The sequence below is a fragment of the Gopherus evgoodei genome, chromosome 2 (genome assembly GCF_007399415.2).
Source record: "Gopherus evgoodei ecotype Sinaloan lineage chromosome 2, rGopEvg1_v1.p, whole genome shotgun sequence".
NCBI classification, from domain to species: Eukaryota; Metazoa; Chordata; order Testudines; family Testudinidae; genus Gopherus; species Gopherus evgoodei.
The window spans coordinates 205,008,843-205,023,820 of NC_044323.1; the positions used below are offsets into that span (position 1 = coordinate 205,008,843).

At 41.2% G+C, this 14,978-nt stretch overlaps 1 protein-coding gene across 1 annotated transcript in view; it reads left to right on the forward strand.

The window, feature by feature from the left end:
* PIEZO2 (piezo type mechanosensitive ion channel component 2) overlaps positions 1-14,978 on the forward strand; it is a 496,400-nt gene that overhangs the window by 288,807 nt on the left and 192,615 nt on the right. The window contains exons 6-7 of the mRNA XM_030549442.1: positions 8,938-9,145; positions 11,628-11,841. Coding sequence (XP_030405302.1) covers positions 8,938-9,145; positions 11,628-11,841 — 422 coding nt within the window. The remainder of the gene's footprint in view (positions 1-8,937; positions 9,146-11,627; positions 11,842-14,978) is intronic.

The following is a 14,978-nucleotide window of genomic DNA, read 5'->3' on the forward strand; positions in this document are numbered from 1 at the left end:
ATTGTGATCTTTCCCCCACACAGGCGGTATCTTCGCTTTGTGGTAAATCAGGACCACTACCAGTTCACGGTCCTCCCCTTTGGGCTCTCCTCAGCCCCCCGGGTGTTCACCAAGTGTATGGCGGTCGTCGCCGCTGCCCTGCGCTGCCGTCGTATCCATGTCTTCCCTTACCTCGACGACTGGCTCATTCGAGGCACGTCGGAGGCGCAGGTGACTGGGCACATCACCATCATCAGGGAGCTGTTTGCGAGCCTAGGTCTGACCATCAACCCGGACAAGTCCACTCTGGTGCCTACGCGGAGCACAGAATTCATAGGGGCAGTGCTGGATTCCAACCTCGCGACGGCCAGCCTCCCCCGGCACCGATTCCAAGCCATAGTGTCCATGGTCACAAGCCTGTGGGCCTTCCCGACCACATCTGCTCGAACGTGCCTTGCTCTCCTGGGGCACATGGCCGCATGAACCTTCGTCACCAGACACGCAAGACTCCGCATGTGCCCGTTGCAGACCAGGCTAGCGTCGGTCTATCGACCACGCAGGGATGCCATAGACACAATTGTAACGATTCCACCGAATGTTCTAGGCTCCCTAGGCTGGTGGACAATGCTCTCCCAAGTGTGTGCGGGCCTCCCGTTGCACGCCCCACAGCCATCAGCGTCCCTGACAACGGACGCATCATCGCTGGGCTGGGGGGTGCACCTGGGGACCCTGCGTACACAGGGCCTGTGGTCACAGAGAGAGTTGACTCTTCACATCAATGTGCGGGAGCTACGGGCCGTTCGCCTAGCATGCCAGACATTCCAACTCCATTTGCACGGTCGTTGTGTTGCGGTATTCACGGACAACACAATGGCCATGTATTACATCAACAAGCAGGGCGGGACCCGGTCCTCCCCACTGTGTCAGGAAGCAATACGTCTGTGGGACTTTTGCATAGCCCACTCTATTCATCTAGTGGCCTCCTTTCTCCCGGGAGTGCGGAACACCCTGGCAGATCACCTGAGCAGATCCTTCCTGTCCCACGAATGGTCCATCCGTCCGGACGTCCTCTATGTCATTTTCCAGAGGTGGGGGTTTCCCCAGATAGACCTGTTCGCCTCCAGATCGAACAGAAAATGCCAGGTGTTCTGCTCTCTGCAGGGCCGCTCCCCGGGCTCCCTGTCGGACGAGTTTCTCATACCATGGACGGGTCGCCTTTGCTACACCTTCCCACCCTTCCCTCTCGTCCATCGAGTCCTGATCAAGGTCCGGAGAGACAAGGCCCGCCTCATCCTGATCGCTCCGGCGTGGCCGCGGCAGCCTTGGTACACCGTGCTGCTCGATCTCTCCCTGGCAAATCCGATTGCCCTACCTCTTTGGCCGGACCTGATCACACAGGACTTCGGCAGGATGCGCCATCCGGATCTACAGTCCCTCCATCTGTCTGCATGGCTCCTGGCTGGTTAAGCCAATCCGAGTTGCGCTGTTCCTATGCAGTACAACAAGTGTTGTTGGGCAGCAGGAAGCCTTCCACGCGTTCAACCTACCTAGCGAAATGGAAACGCTTCTGCTGCTGGTGCAGTCAGCACAATCACGATCCACTCGCCGTACTAGTCCCCATCATCTTGGACTACGTGTGGTCTCTCAAGCAGCACGGCTTGGCGATCTCCTCTCTACACGTCCACCTCGCGGCTATATCCACCTTCCACCCAGGCGAGGCTGGCAAGTCCGTCTTTTCTCACCCAATGGTGTCAAGATTTATCAAGGGCTTGGAGAGGCTCTACCCCCAGGTCAGACGGCCTACTCCTACTTGGGACCTGAACCTGGTTCTAACCAGGCTCATGGCGCCCCCCTTCGAGCCCTTAGCCACATGCTCGCTGCTGTACCTATCCTGGAAGGTGGCCTTCCTAGTCGCTATTACATCGGCCCAGCGAGTCTCGGAGCTTCGGGCTCTGACCGTGGACCCTCCGTTCCATAAGGACAAGGTACAGCTGCGACCGCACCCGGCATTCCTCCCTAAGGTCGTTTCCGCCTTCCATATTAACCAAGACGTCTTCCTGCCAGTCTTCTACCCAAAGCCGCATTCATCCCGAAGAGAGCAACAGCTCCACTCCTTGGATGTCCGAAGAGCTCTCGCGTTCTACATTGAGAGAACAAAACCCTTCCGGCGTTCACCACAATTGTTTGTGGCAGTAGCAGAATGCATGAGAGGCATGGCAATCTCCTCCCAGCGTATCGCATCCTGGGTCACGTCCTGCATCAGGACATGTTACGACTTGGCCAGTGTGCCAACGGGACCCCTGACTGCCCATTCTACCAGGGCTCAGGCTTCATCGGCCGCGTTTTTGGCTCATGTCCCCATACAGGAAATCTGCCGTGCGGCCACATGGTCTTCTGTGCGCACCTTTGCATCACACTATGCGCTGGTACAGCAAGCTAGAGACGATGCCGCTTTTGGCACAGCGGTTTTGCAGTCCGCAACATCTCACTCCGACCTCACCGCCTAGGTAAGGCTTGGGAATCACCTAACTGGAATGGATATGAGCAAGCACTCGAAGAAGAAAAGACGGTTACTCACCTTTGTAACTGTTGTTCTTCGAGATGTATTGCTCATATCCATTCCACACCCGCCCTCCTTCCCCACTGTCGGAGTAGCCGGCAAGAAGGAACTGAGGAGCGGGCGGGCCAGCAGGGGTATATATCAGGCGCCATGCCGGCGCCACTCCAGGGGGCGACCTGCTGGCCCACTGAGTGTTGCTAGGGTAAAAAGTCTCCGACGAACGTGCACGCGGTGCGCGCACACCTAACTGGAATGGATATGAGCAACACATCTCGAAGAACAACAGTTACAAAGGTGAGTAACCGTCTTTTCTATGAGTTTCCATAGGTGTAACTGATTGGAATTTAGTTAAGAATTCTCTTAATGACGAACAAAAAGGAATAGAATCCAGTTTGCTCTCTCTTAGCTGAGAGGGCTCTGGAAAGCTGACAAGACTTCAGAGTTGTAAGAATTTATTTCATCCAATAAACTCTCTGACTCACAGGGATCTGTTGAATAAGAAGGAATCATTTTAACATAGTAATTTTTCAGAGTATAATTGCACTTCATGCAACTTGCCTTAGGTCACTCATCAAGACAGCATCAGGGCCAGAATTAGAACTCAGAAATTCCTGTCATCTTAGTACACACTGTATCTTTCATTATGTTTTGCACTTCTGTACTGCCTATAATCCAAACATTCTGAAACATGAATATATTCATCAAGTTTATAATAATTTGTCCTGCCTTTACATTCCTGTTTCTGTCTATAAGCATCACGTACAGCTTGATACACATAAATTGATGTATAGTCTTTTACCATTGCATTTAGAATAAAAGTTGATTCCGACATAGTTGCTCAAAGCTCAAAACAAACTTTGAGGTTTGGATAAGTTCAGATAACCTTTTTTTCCAAAACTGATTTCTCATTTTCTCACTCCTCTGTGTTTCCTGGTTCCTGGGAGGAAACGTCAAAATACTGCAGAAGAAGCTATTTGTGCAGCATTTATGATCTAACTTGAAGGAGGAAGCACCTGAACTCTCATGAGAGACTAGTCTTATGAGCTTTCCAGTGCCATTAAACAGATTCAAAAGGTCAAATAGTGTAATACATTAGCAAACTTTGAAGGTTTTTTTTTCCATTCTGAGCCACAGAACCTTTTAAGATCCACCTCTGTCTAGCTATAACATCTCTGGTTAGTAGTAATTTCAATGGTGACAACCGTGAGATTTTTAAAGGGTTAGATTCCTGTCCTTTCTAGTGTCCAAAAGTCACGGAATGACTATTCTGTGTATTTACAGATGTTGTATCCTTAGCTGTAGGTACAATACAAAAAGGTTTTCTGGTGCAAGAATGAATTTAAATTGAGACGAAGGCTGCCTGTTAGTAAATACATTTATGGGACTTAGGATATCTCAGTGCATTACTATTTATACTGTACCAGATGAAACATGTAAAAGCTAGATGTTATTAGAGCAGTCCCCAAAAGTAGCTAATGGATATTCTGGCCCTAGCCATGATAGTAGCTGCCACAGAGGCAAGATTTTCTCTGCCTGTGCTTTATGTCTGTTTGGCAGTTTTAAAAAGTGTTGTACAGTGAACACTCCTGGGACTTGCACAAAGTTGAAAAACTTAAACTACATTTAGTTTGTTTATGAAAAAATCCTGGGGCCCCATTCTACATAGAAAAGGCCATGAAAACACATTTTTATGACTTCAAAAATGTTATATACTAGTTGAATGGAGAGGTTTATTTGATTTAATCAGCGGCCACAGGGATTCTGTAGTTGCATAATAAGTAATTTATTATGGAAGTAAAAGTATTTTTCTAACTATGTCCTATGCAGCATTAGTTTATAGTCTCAGGCTGACCCATGTGGGGTGAAGGCTTTGCAAAACAGTCTGTCTGGAATAATGCTGTTTTTTGATGAGCATGTGCATATCTTACAGCATATGCATCAAAAACTGTTAGAACAACAGACGTTATCACCAAATGGAAGTCAAAATCCTTAGTCCAGTCACATTGTGCTCAACCTCAGCGATTAGTTCCATTTTTATTTGAGAAAGCAACAATAGGAGCTTCAAAGTTGTAATTTTAAACAATCTGTTAGATATAAATTGGGACTGGTAAGCAGGGACTGATAAGTCCAGAAATATTCTTCTTCCTAGTAATTCTCCCCCTCCACACTGATAAATACCCCAACGCCCAAACTAAAGGGGAGTAAGACAGAAAGTGCATCAGATTGACTAGAACTATGGGGAGCCAAAGTAGGGTGGCCAGACTCTCAAAGTGGAAAAACCAGGATCCCTGTTGTGTTTGTAGGGAAACCAAACAGCCATTTTTGGCAGGAGTTAAGAAGATATGCATAGGATGAGCTTTAGCAGCTGAGATGGATTGGAAGAGAGAAAAAGAGTGTCTTCTCCACCATCTATGCAACAAAGCAACTTCCCTTCTTTTCCTTACTTGTCACCCTTGATTTTTTCTTATTTCTTTTTTCCTTCTTTCTTTTCCCTTTTTTTCCCATTGTGTGTATTTCCTGCAGTTTGTTTAATACTTTCTAAATTCTCATTTTTCCCCCCAAGACGAGTTTTAAATTCATTTTTCTGTTCCCTTCAGGGTAAGGGTTTTGTTTTGGTTTTTTGTTTGGTTTTGTGTGTTTTCTCTATATTCAGTTTTATATTTCCTATTCTTGCACATATGTGAAGGTGCTCATTCAGGATATTAAATAATTATTATTGCTTCAAAAGAGCTCTCTTTTTAGCTTGCAATGAAAATGGCTTGTGTATAATATCTTCCTATTTAGTATAGACTCCTAGCAATAGCATTTATATAATGATTTTTATATTGAAGGTATTTTACGTACATTCATCTATGCAGATCCATCTATGCCAAATTCTGCATAGCGGAAGAAAGTGGCTGTCATTGTGGTCTCCTAGAAGAGTGCTGCACTGCTCAGATACCGATTTTGCCAGCATGGCCAGGGGATGTTATGATTCAGCTTGCAACTTCTTGGAAAATCTAGCATGAGAACTAGCAAATATGTGTGTGATAGCTAAATACTATCAACATTTACAGATGGGGTAACTAAGGAAGATAAATTAAGAGCATTCTTTAAGAGCATAAATTCCACCAATGGAGTCGCTCTCCGGGCTGCAATTAGGCATTAGGAATTCTTAGCCCAAAGGTCTATGCTCTGAATACCGGACATGCCAATCTCTAGTAGAAAGCATAATTTGTATATATACACAAACAAAATCTGTTTTCAAAAGTTTCCCCTTGAGCTCATTGTTTTAATCTACATTGTCATTTATATCCAACGTCTGCCAGTCTCCTTTATAAGACCAGTTACTTTGAAATTACATTTTTATTTTTGTTGCAAACAGTATCTCCATAGATACAGATAAATAAATGGAAGAGCTGAAGATGTCCTCTTTTATATAGGTCTGTGCACACTAAAAGCTCAATCCTTCATCCCCGAACATCCAGAATTTCCACTGATTTCATTTGTTTTTTGCATGCACATAAGAGTTAGCCGTTTAATGATCACATTAAACAAGAAACATAGAGCTACAGTTGGCTTGGAAACACAGGACTGGACCCAACAGGCTAAATAAGGACTTTTTCTAGTAATTGTAGTACATAGAAAGTTGCCATTGTAATATTTTTCCTGTGTCTTTCCCATTGATATAGTGATAGTGGTATGAAGAATATTATGCAGCATTTAGCTGAACTGCAGCATTGTTTTGTGGTTAATTATTTAGGTAAAGTAGCATCAACTAGAGAGCTCTCTAGACATGAGATCCAGCAAGGGCAGCAGACAATAATAATTCCTCTCCATACTAAAACCCCACCGGAGGTGCTTACTGAGTGTGCACACTGCAACCTCCTAATGATTGCCTTGCTTCTAGAGCTATTAACCTTGTTTGTTGAAGCCATGAAAATGAACTGTGACGATGGCAAAGTGGTTGTGACGCCAGCGCACTCCACTTATAATGGACGTAATTAGTGAAACAGCCGGATGTGTCTGAGAGAGAGAATTTCCCACATCAGCTCTACAGCATTTAATACATATTTCATTGTCTGCAAAATAGAAACTCTAGCTGGAACAAGCTTTTTCTGGGCAGTCACAGACAATATTAATGGGAAGAGAAAGTTGGCAAAAAGTTTAAAGGTGAAATGGAACATGAGGGAGTTTCTTTTCTTTGGGGAATCCACCTAACAAAATTGTAATGAAGTATTCTGTACTGTTAAATACTCAGAAGGATAACAATTCTACAATTTCCACTGAAAGCCACTCAATCAATGCTCTCTAATTTATCATTTCCAATGGCCGCAATAAATATGTTGTTCTCTTGAAAAGTCGTTACAGCTATTATACTCACACGTGCCCCTGGCTATCAAAAAGAAATTAATTGGGTCAGATGGTCAGCTGATTTAATTTTGAGTCACTCCAGTAAAACAAATGGAGCTATGCTAAGTTACATATGGTGAAGATCTGGCCAATTTATTGTTAGATTTTTTTTAATGTCCTTTGTGTTGTGTCTGGATTGATATATTTTCCTTCAATCGTATTCATGCTGGGCCTCCTGGCAATGCAGATGCCCCCCACCTCTGTCAGGCTAGGGTGATTAAGGTCCCTTCACTCAATGTTGCATATCTTTCTGTTCTTCAGAAAGTTTAATCTATTACCCTGCACCAGGGTCACCACCAAATCCTAACAAATTACTTACCTATTGTGTGTGTCTTTTTTGGTTTTCTTCTTCTTTCTCTTTTTTCATTATTTAATTCCCCCTTCCCTCCCATTTTCATGGTTTAATTGCCACTTAACTTTTTTCAAATTTGTCTTTCTCTTCCTCGTATTATTTGTTTCTTCACCTTCTTTCTTTCTCACATTCTCTCCCTCTCTCTCATCCTTCCAGGCTTTCATCTCTCTTACTTTGAACTTTCATGGTACATCTCTTTTCTTCCCAGTCTTTTCATCCATCCATCCTGAACTATCACTCTCCTCATAGCTCTTTCATTCTACTCCCCTGTCCCAAACACATGCACACTTTGCTTTCTTCTCTCTTTCTCTGTTGCTGGGATTCTCTTCATCTCTTTTTCTCTTCTCTGTCCATGGGAACTGTTACTTGAATACCCACATGCTAGGCCTCCTCTTTGAACCCATTTGTAGCTGGATAAACTGATAGTATAACATTACAGAAACAAAGTAGAATGGGGACGTGGGGACCAACTGGGATGCTCTTTTGGTGAATTTGATTCAGTCAGGTTTGAGTAACATAGTGCAATCAGTGGATATATTGAAGAAACAAGAAAGCTTGTTTACTGTAATGTTTTTATCTGTGATCTCTTTTTGCATTTATACTAATAGCACACTGGTATTAATCTCTTTTAGAGAGTCACATTTATAGCCACATCCATACTAGAATTACATATATAGAATTATCTTTCTCTGCTATGAAAACTAGCCTTGATAGTAGCATTATTTGATATAATGAAGCAAATCTAGGTTTGGAAGAAGGCCTAGATTTTTTTTTTGATTTGTAATTCCAGGCATGCTATTGATAGTTGTCATGGCTGTTCATTGTGTCAGTGCCTCTTGCTAACTAATGCATGGAAAGATCAAGGAAAAGGCTACTAACACACCCTTCCATCCAATGGATAAACTCTGGGTTCATAAGAAGAGGGAGGGGGAAGAACCTGCAATAGGGAATGGTAATGATCCCAAGAAGGAGGTTACCCTGGCCTGGTCTACACTGGGGGTGGGAGGTGTCAATGTAGATACGTAACTTCAGCTACGGGAATACCGTAGCTGAAGTCGAAGTATCTTATTCCGACTTACCTCCTGTCGTCACAGCGCAGGATCGACGTCCGTGGCTCCCCCGTCGACTCCACTACCGCCGCTCACTCCGGTGGAGTTCCGGAGTCGATGGAGAGCGTATTCAGGGATCAATATATCAATCCCTGATAAATTGATCGCTACCCGCCGATACGGCAGGTAGTCTGGACATACCCCCTGAGGAACATCATCTGATAGGGAGCCACTTTTGTTCAGGGCCTGGAAATAATACTAATGATCTGTGCCTCAAAGGGACTTAACAAAATCTAATCAACAAACCAGAATGTTGAGTGGTCATAATTTTGAATAGAAACATGTAGAACTGGAATTACTTGCTGCCTGCCAGAGGAACCAGCTGGATTACATTTGCCAGGGAAAATCTTCCTCTCAAATATTTTTCACCTCTTTCTTCTTAAGACAAGTCTAAGGTGGTAGCCTTAGATATCCAAATAGACTTCTAATATAGCTTTCACAACTCTTTATTCAGATTATTTTGTGATTATAGAGTCAGTCACTATAAAAATGACTTGACACAGGTTCCGGGTTTCATATCACATTGTTTTCTCTCTCTTTCTCAGGCTGGAAGAGAAAAGTTAGAGCCAGATGATGCATTAATATGTGAAGATTTGGATGGTAGAGAAAATAGCGAAGAGGAATTTGAAGAAACCACAAAATTAAAACTATTACGCAGAATTGCCTCAGTGGCTTCCAAATTGAAAGAGTTTATTGGAAATATTATAACCACCGCTGGAAAAGTTGTTGTTACAATTTTACTTGGTTCAACAGGTTGGTGCTTTTGATAAGTTCTCCAAGAGTCCCTAAGATTAAGCATTATACAAATGAATTTCCAGCAGTTTGGCACACTGGGGAATAACAATGGAAATTTGGAAAGAAAATTAATTGCTGCTGATTTTTTTTTAAATTAGCTTTTTGGCAAGCATAGAAATACAGTGAGTTGATTAATTTTATTTATTTTTTTTTGGTGCTAGTACTATCTAGCCCACTCATTCTATATATATTCATTTTAAAGCTGTTATTATGGCCAAATTGAGAGAGGCTACATGCTATAGGTAAGAAGTAAAGTGTGCATTAATAGACTAAATGCTGGCGCCTTCTAACAACACTCACTCACACTCACACAAGTTGCATATATCACACACACACACGTCATACAATATTAAACAAACAAAACATTACTAGCTAGCTTCTGCTAACATAACCCAGGATGAAAGACCCCTGTCAGCTGAAACACAATAGGAAGTGGAGATTTTCATCAGTGTAAAGAGTTCACAACCCGACTCAGCTTGGGAGCTGAAAGGGAGACATCATCACTCAAGAGTGGGTGGAGCTGGCCTGGAGAGCACACTTGCAGGAGAATGCATTGATTCATTTCCATCAGGTGGCTTCTGTCTGATGGTAGGGTTCCAAACACAGTTTAAAGCTGTATCCACCAAGGCAGGGGTTCTCAAACTGAGGGTTGGGATCAGTGACGTAGCCAGGTGGAGGGAAGAGGGGGAGCGAAAAAAAAAGATGCCACCTGCTGCAGGGCTTTTACTGATGGGGCAGCGTTCCGGGTCTTTGGCGGCACCTCGGCGGTGGGACCTTCACTTGCCTTCACATCATTTCGGCGATGAAGCTTCAGTGCCACTGAAGACACCCAGAGTGAGTAAAGGTCGTGCCACCGAAGACCTGGAGTGCCGCCCTGTCTGTAAGAGCGCCATAGCAGGGGGCGCCCTTTTTAGTTTCATTTTTTTTGCTCCTGGATGAGTAAAATTAAAAAGGCACCACTTGTGCTTGCAGCCGCTCCCCGATTCCCCCCCTAGCTACGCTACTGGTTGGGATCCCTCAGGGGATCACAGGATACTTACATGGAGGGTCGCGAGCTGTCAGCCTCCATCCCAAACCCTGCTTTGCCATCAGCTTTTATAATGGTGTTAAATATATAAAAAGTATTTTTAATTTATAAGGAGGGGTCCTTCTGAGGCACAGCAGGCCACTCTACTGCAGGATGACTACCCAGACTCAGATGAATGAGCCCCAGATCTCTTGGGATCGATTCACCTTCCATTCAAATACACAATTGTCAAGATTTTTGAAGCAAAATGGGCCAGATTCATCCTTAGTATGATTCTATTGACTTCAGTGGATTGCTTTGGCGATGTCTTTGGCCCATTATGTAGGGTGAAAGTTTCGCCCTCGGGTCATTTCCTCCAGTTTCCTGTGTCTTAGATGTGAGCATCTCCCCATCCCCACCTCCTCAAATCCCCCTCCAGGGTACAGTAGACATTTCATGAGAGCGAAAATAGTAAAAGAAAATCTACATGGGATGCAAGAGAGCCCTTGGTATACACTAAGTATTACAAATATTTACGAGGCGTAAATTGGATTACTTTTCATCCATATTTGGCACTTACGTAGACCACATGTACTGGATATATTATAGATGCTCTTTCATTTCCAGTGTACACAGTATCTCACTGACAGGGACACAAATTTCTAGTGATTATAAATTCAATGATTAAAAGGGAAACTTTCATACCATATTCATTACTCATAATATTTTATTATCCTACACATTATTTTACAGAAATGTAATCAACTTGAAAATTAATATTTTTTTTAAAAAAGTTAAAAGTACTTTCAGGTACAGCACCTACCTCTGCGTCTCCCTGCTGATTATGGGGTTTATGAACACACATTCTTGTTTTTCTCTCGTCTTTTACAGTGGGAAAGAGCTGTACAAACTAGGAACATGAAATACTCAGAGGAAATATTGAATTTGACTATATATAGGCATGGCAGAATTTGATTTCATAATTCTTTCATTACAGAAGATGTTGAGATTCAAAAAGTTAAAGCTTTATAACCATTAAACACAAATTGTCAACATCATGTCAAAATACATCAACCTCTAATAAGTTATCAAGCAACATTTTTCTTACTCTGCCTGTCTGTAAATTTCTGTTAGTACTGATGGAAATATTTTTTCAATCGGTATGAAATCAACGTTTACTAATTTAAATCTAATCCTTCTAAACCTAGCTACATACCAAGTGTTGTTTTTTCATAGAGTAAGTAAAATGAAATATATATGTTTTATGACATTTTTCAGTTAATAGCAGTCTGAGATGTTACCTATAATAAGTAAAAACTATCAAAACAGAAATGTTATTTTGAAATTGTTTTGATAAATTACATAATGTTTTAGGATTAATAAATGTTTTTAATGCTAATATTCTCAAAGAATCCTCAATATTTATTTTTGCAGGCATGATGCTGCCATCTTTGACGTCAGCTGTGTATTTCTTTGTATTTTTGGGGCTGTGTACATGGTGGTCCTGTTGCCTAGCATTTGATCCGCTGATATTCAGCTGTCTGTGTGTATTAATGGCTATATACAGTGCGGGGCACTTGATTGGACTTTATCTGTACCAGTTACAATTCTTTCAGGAAGTTGTTCCTCCAAAGGACTACTATGCAAGGTAAGAGACCTATCTACAATATTTAATTATAGACAAGTGGTGCACTTTTCTGATGACAGATGTTGTTGCAATTGCTCTTCCACATTACAAATAATTTAACACAATTTTAGGAAAATAGTGTAATGTCAGGAAAATCCATGTTCAGTCTTTGAGAGTCAACGCATGAAGTAAACTTGATTGGTCTTAGAGGCTTCTCTGTGTGAGAGATGACCACAAAGTGCCTTTTTAGGCAAGAGTAATCCTCAGTGGGAAAGAGAACGGTTCTCTGGCTAAAAAGATAAGAGAAACCCAGAAGATGTAATGACCCACGGACTAAGGGAATGGCAGTACATCACTCAGAACATACACACACGTTTGTGGCAGTGGAGACAAGAAGATATAAAATATAACATTACCACCTCTTGATTGGTAGAGAGTGTGCATACATTATTGTCATTGCACTTACTTTGAACTGAGGGCTACTTTGCCAGAAGGTTAAGGATCATGCCTACTTTGCATAATATTAGGCAAATTGTACGAACCCTTCCTTACCTTCAATAATATAGAGGTATATCCTGTGCTCATACACCACATAGCAGCTCCATGCTCATACAGGCAGCCTGGACGTTTGGATCAAAATGTAACATGCTGGTGTCTGAAGTTTCCACACAGCACCTCTGTAATAAATATCTATTGGATGTAAAAATAGGAGAGGAAAGCTTTTTTTTTTTTTTTTAAATCGAAAGGATATGAAGTCATGGAAGTATTTTATTGGTTAGTATGTGTTCCACTGGGTTGTGACCTCATATTGTCTTAGTGATAAATAATGCTTAGGACCATTATATTTAATTGAATTCGATTAAATCTAACTCTTTAATTTTCATGTTGTCTATGGTAAGTTTCACGTTACTTTCAGCTATTTTAAATTGAAAATGAAAGAACACTTGATGAGCCAGAATTAATCATTTTTTGTCTTAAACCAATTCATTAAAGCAAGTGAAAAATAGAATCTCACAACTGTATATGTAACTGTTTTCATACAACAGTTGGTACATTAAGTACATTGTCACATTAGGTTCAGTTTCTGGCACTTATATTTTTTGACATTTTATTTATTCCACAACTACATTTTGTAATGTTGGGATTGCTGACTTTAGGAAGATGATCTAGGTAGCCATATGGTGCAGGGAATATAAATCTTCACATCTATATCAGAAAAGCGATTCCTAGATGTAGGTTCTTTTGTACTATCTACCATCTAGAGGCCAGCTTAGGCAATCGTATGAATTCTCATAACCTAGAGGGAGAAAAAAAAGAAAATTTATTTTTAAAGCAGATTCTTAAGCAGCCTAAAACACTTCTTTTTCATTGGTTTATAAATACTGAGATTAGAAGGGACCACTGGGATCAAGTCTGACCTTCTGTATAACACAGGCTATAGAACTTCCTTTTGCTTCTTTTTTAATATGTTGGGAAAAAATTGCAAACATCCCATTAACTACCTGTGTACTAGGATATGGCCCTATATTATACACCAATAAATTCTTATCATGGTAGAAAGCTTCTCTAATCTGCTTTGTAGTGTGCTGCATAGTATTTTTACTTAAAGCATTAAAGCACTCTCTTTAATTTGAATATCTATAAAGACTACTCTTCTTTTCACTTATTTCAAATCCACACATGAAAACAGCTAAAAGTTTGCAGATAATGTAGTTTAGGTCTTAATTTTTGCTTTACATTTCTTTGTAAATAGTGCAGTTGTACTTTTTCATAATAGAATTTCACTTAAAGAGGACTCCAGTGAGATTCCTAAAGATACAAGACCTCAAAAAGCTGAAAAAATCATATAAAATATTACATGATTTGGGGCATGTTTTGTTTATTGTCTATTTACATTTCTCATTATCCTAAACTCTTTACAAATTTAAAGTACCAAGTTTAATTAGCCACCTCTTGATGAAAGTTTTAGAATAAAAATATGCATAAGTAAAACATCCGAGTAAATATGCAAAGTAACTTGACAGTATGGGCAGAAAAGTTGACTCTTGGGCTTTAGAAACTTAACTGTTCTTATAAATATGTGATGTGACTTAAGGATCTTATATTCTAAATTACAGAGACAATAATGTTCAAATGCATAATGTACCACAAGACAAGTGACCAGTAGATAGTCTAATCTCTAAGTAGTATATGTATCTTTTTGTAATCACATATCTTGATGTGATGAATTGATATTGATGGGCTTGGTGGCAGTAATAATTTTAGGAGAGAGCTGAAGAAAGAGCAGTAGTAGTATTTGTTGGCGATTAAAGTATGTACAAATCTGAGAGTGGGAGAAAGCCACAAATATGGTATTAAAAAGAGCTGTATGGGTGGTGCTGAGGCAGTGGAGAGAGGAATAGAAGAAAATGAGATACAGATGTATTTGAGGTAGTACAGAAAAATATTTTAGCATTTTCCATCCTACAAGAAATTTGGTATATTGCTCTTTTATTCACAATATTTGTAGTTTGAGGCACATGTTTGAGACTAAGGGGGGATATGATAGAGATATATAAAATCATGAGTGGTATGGAGAAAGTGAATAAGAAAAAGTTATTTACTTATTCCCATAATGTAAGAACTAGGGGCCACCAAATGAAATTAATGGGCAGCAGGTTTAAAACAAATATTCTTCACACAGCGCACAGTCAGCCTGTGGAACTCCTTGCCTGAGGAGGTTGTGAAGGCTAGGACTATAACAGGGTTTTAAAGAGAACTAGATAAATTAATGGAGGTTAAGTCCATTAATGGCTATTAGCCAGGATGGGTAAGGAATGGTGTCCCTAGCCTCTGTTTGTCAGAGGGTGGAGTTGGATGGCAGGAGAGAGGTCGCTTGATCATTACCTATTAGGTTCACTCCCTCTGGGGCACCTGGCATTGGCCACTGTCAGTGGACAGGATACTGGTCTGGATGAACCTCTTGGTCTGACCCAGTATGGCTGTTCTTAAGTTCTTATGACCCATTAATACAAGTGGCTGGCTCACACACGTAAATCCCAAGTACATTGAAATAAGAAACATATTCTTAATATATTTTCTAGTTATTCTTGTATTTGTTCTATATTTTGCTTTTCTTTTTCTCTTTCCTATCCAAAATATATTTTAATAGTCACTTA